Consider the following 20,363-nt stretch of genomic DNA (forward strand, 5'->3'; position numbering starts at 1 on the left):
TTTAGGTATACATATATACAGTTTATTTATATAAACATGATTATATTATATTCACAATAAAATATAGTAGACATTTCACATTTAGCCTATGAACAGAGCTTAGATCCAGAGTAAAGAATAAGGACAGAAAACAAAAACTTAAATGTTAACAATCAATCAAAAGGTCCTCAGTGACAGAAAGAGGAGATTTATTCTGGGAGGATAAACTGAACGAGTGTAAGAATGTGAAAACTGGATGGAAAAAATGGACTGACGAAAGAGAGAAGAGACAAATCACAGATAAAGATGAGAAGTGGAACGAGATGTGCTTATAATGAGAGAGAGAAACAGAGAGAGGGAGAGCCGGGGGAAGTTTTTCATTTTTCTTTCTTCAGTCTTTCACTGATCCCAGTTCAGCAGGCAGCCCCTCCGCTTGCCTCCACTGAGCGTTACGCATCCTAAACCATTTCTACAGAGAAAGAGAGAGAAAACACACAAATGTAAGATTTACACTGGAATATTTTGGTAATATCTGCCGTCACTAGCCTTTAAAATACTGTACCATAATGCAGACAAGCCTCTAGAACAGGCACGCACAGCTCTGGTGCTGGAGGGCCAGTGGTCAGCACAGTTTGGTGACTTATTTACACAAACACACCTCATAACACTTATCTGTTAATTGCCTGGTTTAGTGGGTGTGTTAGTAAAGGGAAACCTCCTAACTTTGCTGGACACCAGCCCTCCAGAACCGGAGCTGTGCACCCCTGCTCTAGAACGAAGAATTTAGGATGATATTAGTCCAAACTCGACGAGACCCAATGGCTCATGTTAGGTTCAGTCAGGTTCGGATGTCATTTCTCAAATATGTGTCGGGCTCGGGTTCAAATTTCACGGTTGGGTTCTCGAGGCATTTTACACAGTGCAACAATTAACAAACGCTCTGCAAATACAGAAAACTCATGCAAGTTCAGAAATGCTGCAAAGCCGGTCACAACACAACGGAAGCGTTTCCAGAGGACACTCAAAGAGGGATGGAGACATTCAAAAATGTAAATTCTATGCAGCATAAACATTCATCAGGAAAAGTAAGTTAACTTTTATTTGAACACATAACTAATATCACCGTAGCATGGGATGGGAATTAGCTGTGGACTGTAACTGTAAAATTTTTAATTACAGTACCAGATGTGACTGATAACTGCCAGCCGATGTCATGTTTTCAGGTAATGCCTGGTTTGCATGGTTCAGTTCGCACATGCCCTCCTTGCACATTCGCAGGAATTCTACTGGGACACCAGTGTCGACTGAAAAATTCCTGGAATTTAACAGCCCTAATCAACAGGTTTAAGTCTGATTTTTTTCTGTTTGTTTCAGTGCAGAGACAAAAATATGGCAAAAATGTAAAAAAATAAATAAACAAATAAAATGTTAGCAAAATAACACACTACTGTGCAGCAATGACTTTTCTTAAAATTCAAATCATGGTAAAATATGTTCTCTTCTATTGACCAACAAAAACATGTTATAGATCAATACTGAATTGCTTTTGTTATCCCTGGTGAAAACTAAGATTTCACAGCCTGGAAAGACCACATATGGATATTGCCAAACCAAATAAATACATATTACAAACCATCCATCCATCCATCCATCCTCTAAACCGCTTATCCTTCCGGGTCGCGGCGGGGTGCTGGAGCCCATCCCAGCTGTCATTGGGCGGAAGGCAGGATACACCCTGGACAGGTCGCCAGTCCATCGCAGGGCAGACAGACAGACATACACATTCACACCTAGGGGCAATTTAGCACATCTAATTGGCCTGACTGCATGTTTTTGGACTGTGGGAGGAAACCAGAGTACCCGGAGGAAACCCACGCAGACACGGGGAGAACAGGCAAACTCCACACAGAAACGACCCTGGTCCCCTGGCCGGGAATCGAACCCAGGCCCTTCTTGCTGGGAGGTGACAGCGCTACCCACTGCGCCACCGTGCCACCCCATATTACAAACCCAATTCCAAAAAAAAAAAGGTTGGGACAGTAGGTAAAACTCAAATAAACACAGAAAGCAGTGATTTGTAAACTGTACTTTACAAGTATTTAATTGAAAACATTACATAATGTTTATGTAATAATTTATCAACTTTTTTTATTTTTGTAAATATGCGCTACTTCCAAATTTGATGCCACTAACACATTCCAAAAAAGTTGTGACTGAGGCAATGTAAGACTGGGAAGTTTGTGGAATGATAAACACCTGTTTTGGAACTATCCACATTTAAACAGGTGAATAGATAACAGGTGAAACTGTAATGACTGGGTGTAAAAGGCAAATTCACGAAAGGCTTGGTTGTCACCTTGCAAAAAAAAACTGCGCAAGCAAATAGTCCAACACTTTAGGAACTATATTTCTCAAAGCACAATTGCAGGGAATTTAGGGATTTTATCATCTACAGTCCATAGCATTATTAAAAGATTCAGAGAAATTGGAGGAATCTCTGTGCATAAAGGGCAAGGCTGAAAACTAATACTGAATGTCTGTGACCTTCGATGCCTCAGACAGCACTGCATTAAAAACCGACATGCTTCTTTAAATAATATAATCACATTGGTTCTGGGACAGTAAACACAGTTTGATGCTGCACCTACAAATGCAAGCTAAAGCTCTACTACACAAAGCAGAAGCCATTTATCAACGAGATTCAGAAACACCGCCGACTTCTTTGGGCTAAAGCTAATCTAAGATGGACTGATTCAAAGTGGAATCGTGTGCTGTTGTCTGACGAGTCCACCATTGAAATTGTTTTGAGAAATGATGGATGTTGTGTTCTCCGGGCCAAAGAGGAAAAGGACCATCCCGCTTGTTGTGAAAGCACCATTAATGCTGAGGGGTACATATGCATTTTGGAGCAACATATGCTGCCATCTAGACAATGTCTTTTTCAAAGATGTCCCTGCTTGTTTAAGCAAGACCTCCCACTGAAATGTGTGGCACATTTTGAAGCATCATAGAAAACAAAAGAGACCGTTGAGCAGCTGAAGTGTTACATCAAGCAAGAATGGGAAAAAATAACACTTTCACAACAACGACTGGTGTCATCAGTTCCCAAATGATTACTCAACATTGTTGCAAGGAAAGGTGATGTAACACAGTGGTAAACTTTTTGGAACTTGTTGCAGGCATGAAATTTAGAATAAGTATATATATAAAAACAATAAAGTTATTAGTTGAAACATTAAACATCTTGTACTGTTTTCTATTGAATACAGGTCAAAAAAAGCTTTGTAAATCATTGCTGTCTGCTGTCACAACTTTCTTGGAATAGATTTTGTACACCATAGTCAGCAGTGTGTCTAGGGTGACAGCAGCCTCATGATAAGGGATTTCAGATGTTACAAATGTCTTCAGCTATCATTCTAAGGAAGCTGACAGTTGCACAATGAGTGAGTCTGAGGTCTAGTGGCCACAGCCCACGCTGAAGCTTACTAAATCTTCTCCACTCTAATGCCTCTTTTGGGAAAAGAGGGTTTTTATGCAAGAAACCACCTCTAAAAAAAGAGTGAGAGAATAAAAGCTCTTCTGGGGTAACTCTGACCTTACTGCCTAGAGGGTGAAGAAGAGGCTTTGCTATTTGTCAGGTGGAGGAGGAGTGACCACAGGGAAGATTTAAATGCCATTGCATTGTTTTGACTGTGTTTTTGGATGCTGATCTAAGGCCTGTTTCAAGTTTCCTGTTGTGGGGATCAAAGTTAAGAGAGGTAGGAACACTGATCCAAGAGCTGAGTGCTAATTTTAAGCACATTTTTGGCTTTCATGTCCAAACCAATGCTATTATACAGCACCAGTGAAATGAACGTATGCTTTTCATAATCTTGGACATTTTGATCTACAAGCTTCTGCTCAAATGCTTTGAATGTGTTTAGAATAAACATGTGCATCTCCATCACTGAGGTCAATGCAATGCCAACGATCCAATATATTAAAGATATGAAGCAACTACTAATGCAATATGAGATGATTCACCCAGATTGGATGCAGTGTGATTCGACAAAATTTGATCCAACACAATGTGATTCAACACTATAAAGTGTATTGCAAAAGATTATGATGCTATGCAATTCAATGTAGTACAGATAGTTTGATTTTATTTCTTTGGTTCTTCACGTATTTATTTCTCTATTATAAACCGATCAGGCATAACATTATGACCACCACCTTGATTCTACGCTCATTGTCCAGCTCCACTTACTATATAGGTGCATTTTGTAGTTCTACAATTACAGACTGTAGTCCATCCTTTTCTCTGCATACTTTGTTAGTGTGTTGTGCTAGTACGAGCGGATCAGACACAGCAGTGCTGCTGGAGTTTTTAAACACCTCAGTGTCACTGCTGGACTGAGAATAGTCCACCAACCAAAATTATCCAGCCAACAGCGTCCTGTGGGCAGCGTCCTGTGACCACTGATGAAGGACTGGAGGATGACCAACACAAACTGTGCAGCAGCAGATGAGCTATCGTCTCTGACTTTACATCTACAAGGTGGACTGACAAGGTAAAAGTGTCTAATGGAGTGGACAGTGAGTGGACACAGTGTTTAAAAACTCCAGCAGCACTGCTGTGTCTGATCCACTCGTACCAGCACAACATAAACTAACACACCACCACCACGTCAGTGTTACAGCAGTGCTGAGAATGATCCACCACCCTAAAAAAGTACCTGCTCTGTGAGGGTCCATGGGGGTCCTGACCACTGAAGAACAGTGTAAAAGGGGGCTGATAAAACAGATGGACTACAGTCTGTAATTGTAGAACTACAAAGTGCACCTATATAGTAAGTGGAGCTGATAAAATGGACAATGAGCTTAGAAACAATGAAGGTGGTCATAATGTTATGCCTGATCGGTGTATCTATCTCTATTTATGTTGTTCCTTTTTAACTCCTAAAAACACTTGGCTCTTTCACAAACAGGCCTTTTTTGCAAGTGCTTTGTAGAGCCTCTGACAAAAGAGAAAATAATCCAGGTCTTAAACCAGTGCTTCTTTCCTGTTCTGTTTCCAGTTACACTTTTATTACACCTCACACATTTAACAGTTAAACAATTTAAGGATTCTCAGGATTAACAGTGAAGCATAGTCCAAAGTGCCATAACTACTGCCAGCACACAGATGTGCTTTACACCAAGTAGAAAGCAGTGGCGCTTAAGTTAGTTACGCTGCCTGTGCCTGTGTATCTTCTAGCAGCGTGGCATATGTTGCAAATTGCATGCATCTTGTCAAATTGTCTGTCTTTCTTGAAGAATCCGAAGTGTTGGCAAACATTTGATTTGTAGCAATTCTGTGTAGCTCCTCCTTCTCCATGATAATCTGTGACTCATTTGGACTTGGCCAAGAGACTTGATGAGAATTGGCCACCGACAGCAGTGGAGATGAAAGAGTGTGCTTAAGAAATGGTTTAAAGAGGAGGAATTAATCTAAATATAAAATTATTGGTCACATTGCTAAACATTAAAGGTACAAGGCCTTTACTAAAAATTATATGGAAATAATTTAAAGTTAACCATATAAAAATGTTCGCTACGATGTATCCCGAGTTCATCCCAAATTGCATCTAGTGCACACTTTTTCAATCGGGGCATTTGCATTGCAAACTTGTATGCCGATGCACCAATGGGAATCGTTGAATCTTATCATCCCCATTTCTAAGTTGAAAATACACAATGTAGCTGATGCCTGCAGTACTGGGTAGAAGTCAGAGACCATCCATTTATTTATTAAATTTAATAAATTTATTAAATTTCCAGTTAAATTGACCATTTTAGTACAAATTAAGTACAAATTCTTAATGTTTTAGCCTCTTTGTCAGCTCTTTACATTTATGCACGATACTGCCACTTTACCTCTTCCATCTTTCCAATCTTGCTCATTACACCTCCCGACAAAAGCTGTTCCAAAGGACTCACTGACACTATGTTCCTCTTCAAACAGACAGTAACATTCACACAAGCAACTACCCAAACTCACCTCAGCTGCCTTACAAATTCACAAGCATCTAAAGCAACTAAAGGAGTTATTTCTGAGGAGATTAGATATAAGATAAGGAAAGTCAAAGAAAAATAAATTAAAAAAACAGGTTTCCAAAACTGCAATTCCAAAAAGTCCAAAACTCCAAAACCTGGTAGACCACCAAAACTATCATTCATCAGACAAACAGTACTTAAAGCTTTCATCTTCATACTTACAGTACTTAAATACTATTTACTCTGTATAGGATGTGTTAATTTATTTTCACTTCGAAAATCAGCAAAGCATGTCATTTGAGCAGGGGTGCCAAAACCTTTGTTTGTATATGGGTGTTTGCTAAGCCCACTCTCGCTGATGAAAACTGCTTGTTGGGTCTTGCAAGCCAAACTTCTTACCCACAGTACTTAAAGCTTTCATCTTTGAGAGCGGGGAGAAAATCAAGCCCCACTCTTGCTTCAGATCTGAAAGAATACAAAGGTGTTTCTCTCCATCCTTGACACTACGGGTCTGAAAGGATGTGTAGCTGTCAAGAAACACCAAAACTGCACTGAAATGGCAAAACCGGACAAGTCTCAACATTATTTAATCTATTACTTAGATCGTGACAAGCAGAAAATATGACCAACTTCTAAGACTAAACTTGAAAACTTGAGAAGTGTGAAAAAATATCCCTGAAGATTTCGTTGAACAACTGAAAGCGAGCCTCTTGAAAAGAATGGAAGCTGTAACAAAAGCAGAGGGTGGACAGCTTAAATATTGACAATTTTGATATTATATTTAGTTGTTGAGGCTTCGGTAAATGAAAGGGTGCACAGTACTGTAAGTATGAATTTGTTTCCAAAACAAAAACAACTTTTTTAAAGTGCAGCAATTGTCTCAGCCTCAGATGCTCCACCCACACGTACACCCACATATGCATTTACTACTTTATTTATAGTCTACTATAACCTAGTGGTTCTTAAACTGGTCCTTGGGGACTCTTAGACAGTACACATTTTTGCTCCAACCCAAATCACCATACACAGAGATAGAGCAAAAATGTGGACCATCTGGGGTTCCCTGGGGTTCCCTGAGGACCAGTGTAGAAACCACTGCTATACGCTATATCTATAGTAATCTAAGCTGGCTACAACTATCTATAACTAACTTTTGTTCCAACAGTTCCATTTTGATTGGCTATCCTCATGTCCATATGTACACATTTCCATGTAGGAGGTTTTATCAGTCCAACGGGAAACACCAAGTAGGTGCTCTCTCTTTCCAATATAGCTACAGATACAGTCGCTGACTTGGAAAAAGCTTGTGAAGTTCACATCACATTTTTAAGAGCTATTAAAGAGCTTTCATTGAGACTCTTAAGCAAAATAGCATACAAGGAAATAGCAATTTGCTTCCAGCATGTGTATTTTTGTTGTAGACTGTTTTGAAAATCATCCTAACACAAAAACACGCTGTAGTTGGTTGTTGTGCATGGCAGTCAAACGGCCCCTTCCTGTCAAAGTAGGCTTCTCTTTGCAACGGCAAGCTATGAAACAGGCATCAGGAAGAAGTCTGGCTTGGGGTACTAGTGTCACCCCAGCAAAGCGTTTTCAGCACCAAGTGTGGTTTCAGTAAACAGTCGTAAAAAGTTTTGCAAAAGTTTTGGTGCCCCGGGTCAAATCACATCCTTTGTTGCTCCTGGAAGTGAAAATAAGTGAACATATCCTCTACAGAGAAAAGAACACTTCTGCACATTTTAATACATGTTGCAAACGTACGTCACATTTATATTTAATGTTTAATTTGTTTCTAATATGTTAAACTTAACAAATAAATTAAAATTGTGCACTAAATTAGCAGAAGAAATGCCATATTTAAGTTCATTTTCCTGTAGAGGATGTGATCTTTTTTTTTTTTTTCATTTAGAAAATTAACAAAACATAATTTGACCAGTTGTGTTTAAACTTTTTGATATGCTTTTAGGTGTATCTTTTTAGAAAAGCATTCCAGGTGGGTCTTTATGAACGTGTTTGAGAGAATGACCCACCCAAACTTTTATTACACACTTCTATAACCTAAGAATAACTTCAGGTAGTTACTGAAACATGTGCTTTGGGAAGTAACAAGCCTAAAAATATAAGAGGTAAAAAAAATATTTTGTCATTATGTTATTTTAAATGTGTAAAATAGGCAAAAAGAAAAAAGACTCTTCTAAACTCTTCTAAAAGGTGTGTCCAGTTTTTTCACTGCTACTCTCGAATGTAACAGTATGTGAATCAGCACATTTATACTATGATTCACTTAATAAGTCTTTAAAGAATGCCGTCACACCTGTAGAGCTCTAGAATCACTGCTGGTTAGACAAAAGAGTGCTGATCTCAATTAAGTCTATTAAATGTATGACCTTTACTGACCCCATTGCCTGTTTTGCCTTTTTATATCCCAGCAAAGATTACATGACCTGGGGCAGCTCATCCTCCTCTACAGCACATGATGAATACAAGCCCAACCCTTACCGACACCACTGCCTGCACTTGTCAGTGGGAGTGAATTAGCCTGGGATGAGGTCAGAGGTTTGTCTCTTGGACTCCACCCATTCTTAACCTTACCCACACACAATAGCAAAGCTTTTTCTTTTAAGAAACATAAGCAGGCTGAACTGGTTTGTGGGTGAGAAAGACAAATGTTTCTAAAGTCTCTAAAAGGTCACGTGTTTGTTTGTATATGCTTTGGGCATATTTGGATCTGATGTCCAGCCCTTCAGTCTCTTAGCATTCAAATGAAGTGCTCAGGGCAGGCAGGAGCTTATTATTCAAAGTCACTTTCTCAGGGTCGTATTTGCCTTGGAAATCACCTCATGTAATACATACGGGACTGGGGTATCAGTGTTTTATGTGACATGACCAACCAGAAAGTCCAAATTACCTGCATTTTCCTTGTATTTTCTTCCTTGCAGTCTGAATATAGAATCTGTGTGGTTTCATGCATTAAAAAAGTCCTAATTGAATTTTGCATGACCTCTGTTTATCATTAGAATTAAACAGACTGATTTTGTTGCTGCACCTGTACGTAAATGACCTCCTGCTATTTAAAAAGCAATCCAGGCAGAAACACTCCTTATAACTTCAGTGTGAGTGGGCGGGGCTAAACTGCTATAGGCTGAATAGGCAGATACATGTAAATGTATTAGTTTTCGTGACATTACGAAAACAAAGAATTTAAAATAAGACATTTTTGAAGATTAATATCCATTTATGGACTGTATGCACTGTCTAACGGTACAAATTTAACAGTGCTTACATACTAACTCATTTTAAAAAAGTCCCATGAAATTGGCCTTTTAACAGTCTGTACTGCATTATACATGTATTTTTCTGTTTACACAGGTGATACGGCAAAACTATGCCATGACACCTGACGACATTTGTATATATGGCACCAAAAAGGGTTCTTCTATTGCTACAATGTCAAGTTTAACAATAGAAGAACCCTTTTATGTTGTTTCAAAAAGGTCCTACATAGAACCACATACAACACATTTTCCATCAATCTAAAGAACCGTTTCACCATACAAAGAACCGCTTAAGCATGAAATCTATATAGAACCCATAGATCTAAATAGAATGAAGGAACCCTTAAAGAACCATCTTTTGTAAGAGTGCACTTCTGAACGTTTTAGTCTGTTAGCTTAAGGGTTATGGATGCTAGCAGGTGGCCTGAACCGCAAGTTTGACAGACAATAATAACTAAAGAAGGTGGGATAGAATTTTGTAAAAGGTGTACTAATAAATTTATCAAATAAGATGATGTCATAATAGGCTGACACCCAATCAGCTACCTGCAAGATATTTTAGGTCTTTTTTATGACATATGCAGTGTTTCAGTGCTTGAGACGTACCCATGATATGATTTATCATAATAAGGATGTTGTCATGTTGCCCATGCTTAACTGTAGCTGTGTGTTTTTGCTCCTCAGGCTGAAGTAGTGTTGTTTATGTGCTTACACAACCAGACCGCCAGTTCAGACTGTCCACACAGTTCATCAGTCTAGACTACGACATCTGTTTGGGACAGACATTCAGACCATGACACACTTTCTCCACAACACATCATCTACTCCAGCGTTTCTCAACTCCACTCCTGTGGTCAGCCCAGGGGCGTAGCAAGGCCAGTTTTCGAGGGGAGCTTTAGCCCCTCCCAAAATATTATTCAACCCACCCAAATGAATGTACATTATTAGATGGAATCGTTAACAGTATTTTGCATTTAATCTCCATTATTCAACTGCTCCATCATGTCTCCAAATTCACAATATACAGACTTTTCAGAAAGACTTTTCACAGATTATTATTTCATATTTCTATTAAGTATTTCAAAGCAATCACACCAGTATTAGCTATATATTGTTTTACCATATATAGATAGACAGTACAGGTGTTGTGCAAACCACAAAACAAATGTATATCCCTGAATTCCTCGATCTGTAGATTGCAATTAATTATATATAGCAGCTCCACCGAAAACCACTCAGAAGAGATTTTGGCCAATTCAAAAATGAACTCATTGATACTTGATTTCTTGTAAATCTGAGTTTAATAAAACTAATGTTACTATACACAGGCAAGGAGAGGGAGCTGAAGGAGACTCACTGAGCTGAAGAAGCAGTCTGATAAAGATTAGTCGTCAAGAGGAAAGTGAGTGAGCGTTAAGCTTACAGTTAAAATGAATACTGAATTTGTAGTAATGTTTCCTTAATATATCCTCATTTGTGAGACTACATAAAAAAACTGAGAAAATATATTTTTTTTCTGGGAATTCTTTTTCAAATTTTCTCCCCTATTTAGTCATATGTAATTCCACCCACTAGTTAGGACCCCCCCAGTCACATGATAACACCAGCACTAGGAGGAGTCAAATGAAGCGCCACTACATCTTTTCGAACTGCCACTATCGCAATGTCATTGGACAGCTGAACACGCTTGGAGGAGAGTGCTAACCACTAGTTCTGTTACATCAGTTAACAGATGCCTGTTCTGCCTAGCATCGCGCTGAGTGATGAGGGAGAGCCATCCTACCCACCCAGAGAGTGAGGCCAATTGTGCTCTCTTGGACTCGGATGGCCGTAGCATCACTGGGGATCAAACTCACGATCTACTGATGATAGGGCCAACGCTTAGACACCTCTTCAGGCAGGAGAAAATATAATTTTTGTGATGTCAGATGTCACTATGAGAATGTCACCCAGACTATTAAACATGTAAGCGCAGCTTTAGAACAAAATCATGCTCTATCTGAGACTGCACCAATCTGTAATCTGTATATTTGAACAACATGTACAGGACCTGCAGAGAGGCAATAGCATTGCTTGACTTTAATGAATTTGTTTGATCTGTGGTCTGTGTAGGTGGACAGATCTTCTGTGTGTCAGCTTGGTCAAACAGTCATTTTTTGAGTAGTTTTCCACCTATTGCGGCTCTAAGAAGAATTTTGGAGCCATTAAAAAACATCATCCTGGGGTAGCATGCCCTCAGGCCCCCTTAGTAAAGGCTTACCCCCTATCCAGAAATGGGTCCACCTAAACCAGGATTTGGCAACCCAAATGTTGTTAAGAGCCATTTTGTCCCTCCAAAAAATATCAAACCACCTTGAGAGCCACAACATTTTATGTCCATTTTACCATCTTGGCTGTTAATATGCCTCAGTATGTGCTGATGTACGAGTATAGGATAAAAAATATGATATAAACGGAAACAGCTATAGTCGCTTTTCTCGCATCTCCAGCAGGAAACTCCACAAAAGTAGAATAGTTTCCCATAAAATGTCTCTCAATGTCTGACTTTTTATGAGGCTGAAGTCGCTTCTCGTTCGCCAGCTTCAATGTCCCATTCTACCTTAAATGGTGTCTGAGGTGCTAGAATGTAACCGCTCTGCTATTTAAGGTTGAACGGGGAAATTCGAACAAGAAGCTGGTGAATGAGAAGTTCACTTCAGCCTTGCGACTTTCTAGTGTTCGACCTGAGCAGTGGTCTTCAGGTGCTGAGGTGGGAAACACTGATGCATGGCTTTTGTAGGTACAGGAGTCTTCTTTCCATTCAGGCTGACACAATGCTGTTAGAACATGTCCACTCAAACAAATGAGAGGGTGCGGCTGCCTCACCCATATGTCCGGGTGACTCACTATGGAGGCCCCCCCGGAAAAATGTATGGCGAGTATATATACAGTACATAATGTCTTATGTAAAAGTTTGGGTAGAATCCTTTCGAAAATGGTTGTATATAGCACCAAAAAGTTTTCAGCTATTGTTACGATATCAAGCTTGTAAGAGTAGAAGAATTATCCAATAATCTGAAGAACTACTTCACTATGCAAACAACCATTTAAGCATGAAATGGTTCTATACTGAACGCACACTTAAAATAGATGGTTCTTCAGAGGTTCTTCAGTAAAGATAATGGTTCTATATAGAATCCATAGAACCCAAAGGGTTCTTTACTAAAGAAACACCAAAGAACCATCTATTTTAAGTGTGCAGGTTAAGTTTGTGTCCTGCACAAATTTATCAATATGATCTGTTATGATTTGCCTCAGTAATATTGATTGATATATATCCTGGAAACATTTACGTTTCTATTCTAATCCACAAGAACCATCTACTACAATTGCCCAAGTCAAGTTTACAGTTTTATGAAGTTGAAAATTAAAACCTTACATAATTAAGAGCAGCACTTGGCAGTTATGGGGGGGGGGTGTCATTTTCTTTGCAATGTAAAAATACGGAAAATTCCACAGCTGACAAACGCTGTGGCTCTGTTTTTAATGAAATCAATCATCAGCTGATGAACTGTCACTTTTCTAACTTTAACACACCTATTTCAGATGAAATCATGCCTTTAGAATTGATGGTAATCAGAATCAGTGTGTCTATCTGCCCCTTTTTATGCACATTTTGACATACTGATTAAATGGAAAAGCAAATATTGAATAAACTTGCTCAAATTTGCATAAAGTTTGCACATTTGTTTGAGGTGGACAACCTTTCAGGAAGATATAAAAAGCAATAAACACATTTACCGGATAGATAACATATATGCAAACAGAGTGAGGTCATATGACTGATGGCTTGTCTTCATTTTTGCCTGGCAGGAGCTACAAAACATGACAGAAGTTGGTACACCAGCTGACTATTTGCTTAACATTTGGGTTCCCTAAGCAACATCTTCCTTACATCAAGCAAGCAAACAAGCATGCACACCCACAGGGCTGCTTATACTGCTTACAGCAAGAAACAGCCCTGGAGTTGACTAATTAAACATACTCTAGCATAGAGCTGGGCGATATGGCAAAAATGTAATATCACAATACTTAAGGATGTTTTCACGATACATGATTTGTCAAGACATACATTTTGTCTGACACCTGATAAACTTGAAAAGACACTGTAGTGCCACATTTAAAAATACACCAACAATAAATATGAATATAACGACATATATTCAACATTTCACACACTGTGCTGCTCTAGATCCAGTAAAGCAGGTCTAATCATGCTATCTTTGTACTAAAACATGCAGTTGGGAAGTGTTTTTAAGTACTGACGATATCAACTATACATTCAGAAAAGCATATTGTGACATATGTGGTGTAATTTATCAGGATAATTATCAATATTGTCATGTTTTTCCTCAAAGAAAAACAACTGTGATATAGGTCATAAAACAGGCCTTCTATCTGCACACTGTTTGTACAGCTACAATTCAAATGTATACAATAAAAATGATACAAAGCAAAACAAGATGTTGCTCTGTATTAAGATTTCTCCGTGGACTGCGTTTATGTTTCTCAGTACACTGTAAAAGGAGGCTCGTCAGATGTACTTCATGAGCTGATGGAAACTGACACTATTGTGTTTGCACTATGGCAGCAAATGCACTTTATGCACCACTTTTAAACTACTCCACACTGTAAAAAGTGTCACCAGATCTACTTAAAAAATTACTTCATGTGGTAACAAACTTAAACTAGTGTTATTCAACTCAAAAAGTTACTTTAATTGAAAGAATCATTCATTCAAAGTATTTGTTTAGGTTGAATAAAACTAGTTAATTTACTTGTTACCACATGAAGTATTTTCTTAAGTAGATCTGACGAGACGCTTTTTTACAGTGTTTTAAAATGTCCTACCTGCAGTTTTAAGCAGGGATCTACCTACAAGTATGAGCTACGATAGAACAATTCGTCAGAACTTCGTCAGAAGTACAAACAGCCCATGACAGCAGGCTGTTTTTTGGCATCTCGTCCCTGTAGAGCATCAAAAACATGTAGTCTGTGTTTCAAGGTTTCTTAAACCATAAAATAAGTTTGGGACGTCCATTTGAGCTCCTCTGAACAGTACTTTGCTGCTTTGGAAGCTGCACTGTAAAAGTGTCCTGTCAGATCTACTTAAAAAATTACTTCATGTGGCAAAAAGTAAATGAACTAGTTTTATTCCACCTAAATAAATACTTTGAATGAACGATTCTTTCAATTAAAGTAACTTTTTGAGTTGAATAACACTAGTTTAAGTTTGTTACCACATGAAGTAATTTTTTTAAGCAGATCTGACGAGACGCTTTTTACAGAGTAGCCTAATTGTTCATATCAGAAAATGCTACCAACATTAAAATGTATAGGTAGGACATTTTGTTGCCCTAAATGTCCATATCAGAAAATGCTACGGCATTGAAATGTATGGTGGCTGAGAAGACCTAACAAACTGCAAATAACAAACAGGCTGCAAATGCAGAAAGCACTTTTATCAAAATGACTACGCCAGCAATGAATTCACAAACACACAGCAAATACAGGTAATGCATGCAACGTCAGAGCACAGTCACTCACAACACAACGGAAATATTGACACTTAAAGGGAATCAAGCTGTCCAAACTTTTACAATCTATGCAGCATAATCATTTATCCATAAAAGTAAGTTAACTTTTATTTGAACAGACAAATAATATCACTGTATCATGATGGGAATTATCTGTAGAGTGTAACTGTAAAATGTCAAACAGTAGTGCCTAATATTACTGATAACTACTCTAATGTAGCTAATAGCCAAACAAGTTAGCCATGAATATAATGGAATGAATAGCCTAAATCTCTGTTAGGAAGATTAAGCAGGATATTTTGATGGCCTAAATCATGTCATCAGGGGGTACGTATATTATGGCATATGCCACTTGCTCTGCGTATCAGAAGGGGCTTTAGGGTAGTGGTATCCAAAGCTGTGCCATGCGTACCGCTCCTCCTCCGTCAAAGCACACTTCTTACTGCTGTTGTTGTTGTTTATGTTGTCGTTGTTGGTTTAAGATGTGTCATTGTGTTGACTGTGTTTTACAGTCTGTGGGTAAGTCAGTGTTGGTTTGTGTGTCTACAATAAAGAGAAGTTTTATGGCTAAAAATAACTTTTCTCGCTACGCCGTCTGTTTTTCAGTAGGCTTTTCTGCTTTGTTCAATAAAAGAGCATTTCCTTGAGCAGAAATAATACCATCCTCTGGTTCTTCTTCCCCACTGGCACCACAATATCAAACTGAGTCAACAGGCCTGAGGTAAGTCTGAATTAACATTAACATCACAAATTACTACACCATAGTAATGATGTGCACAGGCTCGGTAGGGCCCCTAAATGGGTTGGACAAACTGTTTTAACACCAGCAGAAATGGCTCCTTTGAAGTGAATAGCTAAAACATTCAAAAAATGTTTTAAATTTTTTTTTTTTTATTATTATTTCAGTTATTTATGACGACTTATGGCAGTTGGACTGAAACTGGAGGTCCAACGCAGGAGTTTTACCGGTAGCCACTTAGTATTTAACCAACCTCTATTGGAAAAAAAACATGCATGGACATGTATTTTTATATGTGAAACACATTTCATACACACTGTAGTGCATTCCATACCCTAACATACCATTAAACTCAGATTTATTTCAACTTTCATACATTGCATAATGTATCTAGTTTTTGGGGTCAATCAGCATCAAACCTTAAAGGGGAATTCCACCAATTTTTCAAAACCTCTGCATAGTTCAGTCATCAAGATGTTGACAAAGTCATTCAGAGTGGTTTGGTTTGAAATGCTTAATTGTAGAAAAACTTGCTGACTTGGGTTTCTTTACAGTGGTTGTGATGGGAACCATGAGCTGCAATGTTTACAGTGCAAATATAGTGATTTCATTTACTATCCAAAACCACCAGTGAACCTACACGAGTCTTCTGAGCATTTAAATGTAACAATGAAGATGGTAAAATGGTGGTAAATCTGGAAAAAATAAATAAAACATGAGTTTTATTGGGAACTATTTTGCCTCACAGCACCATGCATGTATCTCTTCGCCATGAATGTATTTTAAATGTGTTTTAAGCCAAAAGATTGTTGCAAAACTATCATACAACAATGCCTCAGACATCAACAGTACACTGATAACAATTTATTGTGTTAAGTTTCTATGAGGGAGCTTTCAAGGGCATTAAACTCTTCAGACGTCTGGTTCGTATCACCACCACTGTGAACAATTCTGACCCATCGAGTGTCTCTAGAACAGAGCGTTTCACACGAAACCACTAAAAGACTGTGTTTATATCTCAATCATTAAACTATGTAGAATTTCTGAAAAATCGGTGGAGTTCCCCTTTAACACAGCTATTCTGAAGTTAATCAGGAGCGCGAGCGCACTTCAAAGCAGTGTACGTGCACGCACACACTCACCGCTGTCTCCTCCTCGGTCAGCCCAGCCTCAGCCGCGATCAGCACCAGGGTGACCTGGTCCGGGTGTTTGGTCACTTTGGTGAAGTTCTCCTCCAGCACGCGCAGCTGCTCCTCCGCCAGCGCGCACTGCCCGACCGAGGCCATGCTGGACAGGGCAGAGAGAGCAGGGGTCAGCGAGGAGAGAGAGAGAGAGAGGCTGAGGAGGGAAGGGAAAGAGCTGCAAGGAATGAATGAAGAAGGGGACGGATAGAGGCGCACGAGCTCCGCAACTGAGTGCGAGGAGGCGAGCAAAAACAGAAGAGCAGCCTAGACCCTCCTCCCCTCTGAGCGCACTCTTTAAAGCGACAGTCTGATACACACGGAGGGGTGGAGCTGGGCTCAGACAGCATGTGAGGAATTATGGGGCACTTTATCAAACTCGTACATGGGTCATTCTACAGAAACGTCCACTTCTCTGTCTCTCCATAGGAGTCACTGGTGTTACTCATCGTCATTGGTGTTACACATAAGAAAGGTAACACCAGAGACATTTTAATGAAAAATGCATTTTACAAAAACAGAGCATCAAACCACAGGTTGTCAGTCATGGAATATCCACTAAAATATGTGATTTAATCCATTTGCATTGTGTTTTTCACATTTACCTAAGAATAAAGTTGGTCACACCAGTGACTTCAGCTAAAAGCTTCATATGAAATCATGAGCTAATTGAGAAAAATTCTGATAACTGAAAAGACACAGTGGACTTACCATGTGCTTTTTTTTCATAGATCCTCAGAGAATAGGTCAAAGGAAGTCATGTGATGTCATCAGTGTGATTTTTATTTCAAAAAAAGAGATTTTTTGTTGCACGGTAACACCAATGACAGGACTCCTGGGACCAACTTTCATTATATATTTTAGATTTATTTGGCATTTGTTTTCTCTATGTCATTTAAATCATATATTCCATAGTCATGTGTAGATTATTGCAGTTACAATTGCAGAAAACCTCAAAATACGGCGCTCACCCTTTACACATGACTGTGGGGACAAGCACTTCTGTGGTGCTTGGAATTCTATATGATTGATTTACAAAACAATATTGCTAAATTGAGGCTCAAGAAGGTGTAAATGTTAAAATAACATGGTTTTATTTTAAAATATAAATAAATTGTAACTCTAATGTGTTTTTTTAAGTGTAATACATCTGCAAACACTAGGGACACAATAATGGACGTTTCTGTAGAATGACCCAAATACTCCAAGCTGATTCTTCCTGATGGATTATTTCTACATGAAGAGAAATCATTCAAATCTGACTGAATTCTAATAAACAGCTGATTTTTAGTGTAAAACCTAAAATAAGAAGGTCTTTGTCATTATTGAAGCATGTATTAAAAGTAGTGGGTTTAGTGGGGCATGGAGATTGGCTGGTGGGGCATCGCCCACCATCGACCCCCTAAGGTAGGGCCTGTTATAATGCTTACCACTTTGTCCTGTAATATTCAACACTGTCCCATAATACATAACACACTGTCACATAATGCCTAACACAGTGTCCAGTAATGCACAAAACATTGTCCCATTATATATAACACCCTGTTCCATAATAGCAACACACTGTCCTTTATTACTAAACCTGCTGGTCCACAATACCAAACACAGTGTGCTTTCATACTAAACACCTTGTTCTATAATACTAAACACAATGTCCTTTATTACTAAACACAGTGTTCCACAATACCAAATACACTGCCCTTTATTACTAAGACACTGTTCCATAATACCTAACACACCGTCCTATAATGACTAAAAAAATGTACCATAACACCTAACACACTGTGCTAACAACTAAAATACCATCCTAACATACTGTCCTATAATACATACCACACTGTCCTTTATTACTTCAAACACTGTCCTAACATACCTAACACACTGTCCTATAATACATACCACACTGTACTTTATTACTTCAAACACTGTCCTAACGTACCTAATACACTGTCCTATAATACATACCACACTGTCCTTTATTACTTCAAACACTGTCCTAACATACCTAACACACTGTCCTATAATACCCAACACACTGTCCTATAATACCTAACACACTGTCCTGTAATACCTAACACACTGTCCTATAATACCCAACACGCTGTCCTATAATACCTAACACACTGTCCTGTAATACCTAACACACTGTCCTGTAATACCCAACACACTGTCCTGTATTACTTTACAGACTGTCCTATAATACCCAACACACCGTCCTTTATTACTTAACACACAGTCCTATGATACCTAACACACTGTCCTATAATACCTAAAACACTCCTTTATTACTTAACATACTGTCTTCAAATATCCAACACACTGTCCTTTATTACTTAACACACTGTGCTATAATACCCAACACACTATTCTTTATTACTTAAAATACTGTCCTATAATAATTAACACATTGTACTTATTACTTAACACATTGTCCTATAATACATAACACACTGTCCTATAAAACCCAACACAGTCATTTATTACTTCACACACTGTACAATTGTAACTAACATGCTGTATAATGCCCAAGACTCTGTTTAATATTTCAGAACATGCTGAGCCATAATACCTAACACAGTCCCATAATACATAACACAGTGTGATAATACCTGACATACCATTCCATATTATCTGATCTTCCCCAGTTCCTGATTTTAGCCTGTGCAAATGTAAAATTCACAAACACAATATAGAAACCAGCTGTAGGGATGTAGATTACTGTACCTGCGTTGCTCTTCAGGCTTTGAACGCTCCATCTACACGTTACTAACTATATTATGCAATGTTTGCTCCCGTGTCATCAGAGTAGCCTTGTACTTTGAGCCTTATGAAAGTTGATGCACCTGTAAAACCAGCTGGTAGACAATCAGTGGTGGGTAGAGCAGCCTCAAACATACTCAAGTAAATGTTTGGCTGCTTTAATGAAGTAATGACTGAAGTAGAAGAGCAAGTAGGATTCGGTCCCCAGAATAAAATGCTAAAACGCCAATATGGAACAACAGCAAAGCAGTCCAGGAGTGGAACCAACAGAACAGAAGGAAATCAAAGCTAAAAGTGAATTAGGAAATACCATAAATGTGAAGGACTAAAGTGAGGGAACTTGTGTTGTAATCTTAGCAATCAGATTATGGTTGATTCATTTAAGTTCATTGTGCCTTTGACCAACAAGTATCTAGGATGATTAGTAGGCCAGAAATGTCCCCTTGGCCAGGCTGCTAATTTGAACAGTAAACAAACCCATGCATTCACTTCCCATGACCACTGCCTTCCTCTCTGATGCTACAGCCACATGAAAACCAAAAGCACATTCACTCCCAGTTGCCCAATTTAGGAATAAACTGACCATCCTCTCAGATTCAGTGGAGATTTGCAGCTCCTGTTCGGTGTTTGTTCATGCAGTGCATTTTAGCTTTGCAAGAATGTTGGTCAGTGACTGTATTGTAAGCAGATGCTGGAAGTGGAGCCACATGCTTTCCATAGTTTAGGGGAGTCTGCGAGAGACAGGGAGATAATGTGAGACGGCCCAGCTGAAGAAAAAATAAAAAAACAGCTTGGTCAGATCAAGCTGGTAGACCAGCATAATAAACCTGGTCAT

At 38.8% G+C, this 20,363-nt stretch overlaps 1 protein-coding gene across 2 annotated transcripts; it reads right to left on the reverse strand.

The window, feature by feature from the left end:
• hopx (HOP homeobox) lies at positions 1-19,606 on the reverse strand. 2 transcript variants are annotated; one of them, XM_036589513.1, is made up of 3 exons: positions 19,493-19,606; positions 16,730-16,874; positions 1-448 (listed from the first exon to the last, which is right to left on the reverse strand). In XM_036589513.1, exons 1-3 carry the CDS (start codon positions 19,522-19,524, stop codon positions 371-373), a joined length of 255 nt encoding a protein of 84 aa, XP_036445406.1. In that variant the 5' UTR covers positions 19,525-19,606; the 3' UTR covers positions 1-370. The 2 variants fall into 2 exon arrangements, with proteins under 2 accessions (XP_036445406.1, XP_036445407.1); XM_036589514.1 differs by lacking the exon at positions 19,493-19,606 and adding an exon at positions 19,387-19,491.
• Positions 19,607-20,363: the final 757 nt, after the last annotated feature.

The sequence above is a fragment of the Colossoma macropomum genome, unplaced genomic scaffold (genome assembly GCF_904425465.1).
Source record: "Colossoma macropomum unplaced genomic scaffold, Colossoma_macropomum, whole genome shotgun sequence".
NCBI lineage: Eukaryota > Metazoa > Chordata > Actinopteri > Characiformes > Serrasalmidae > Colossoma > Colossoma macropomum.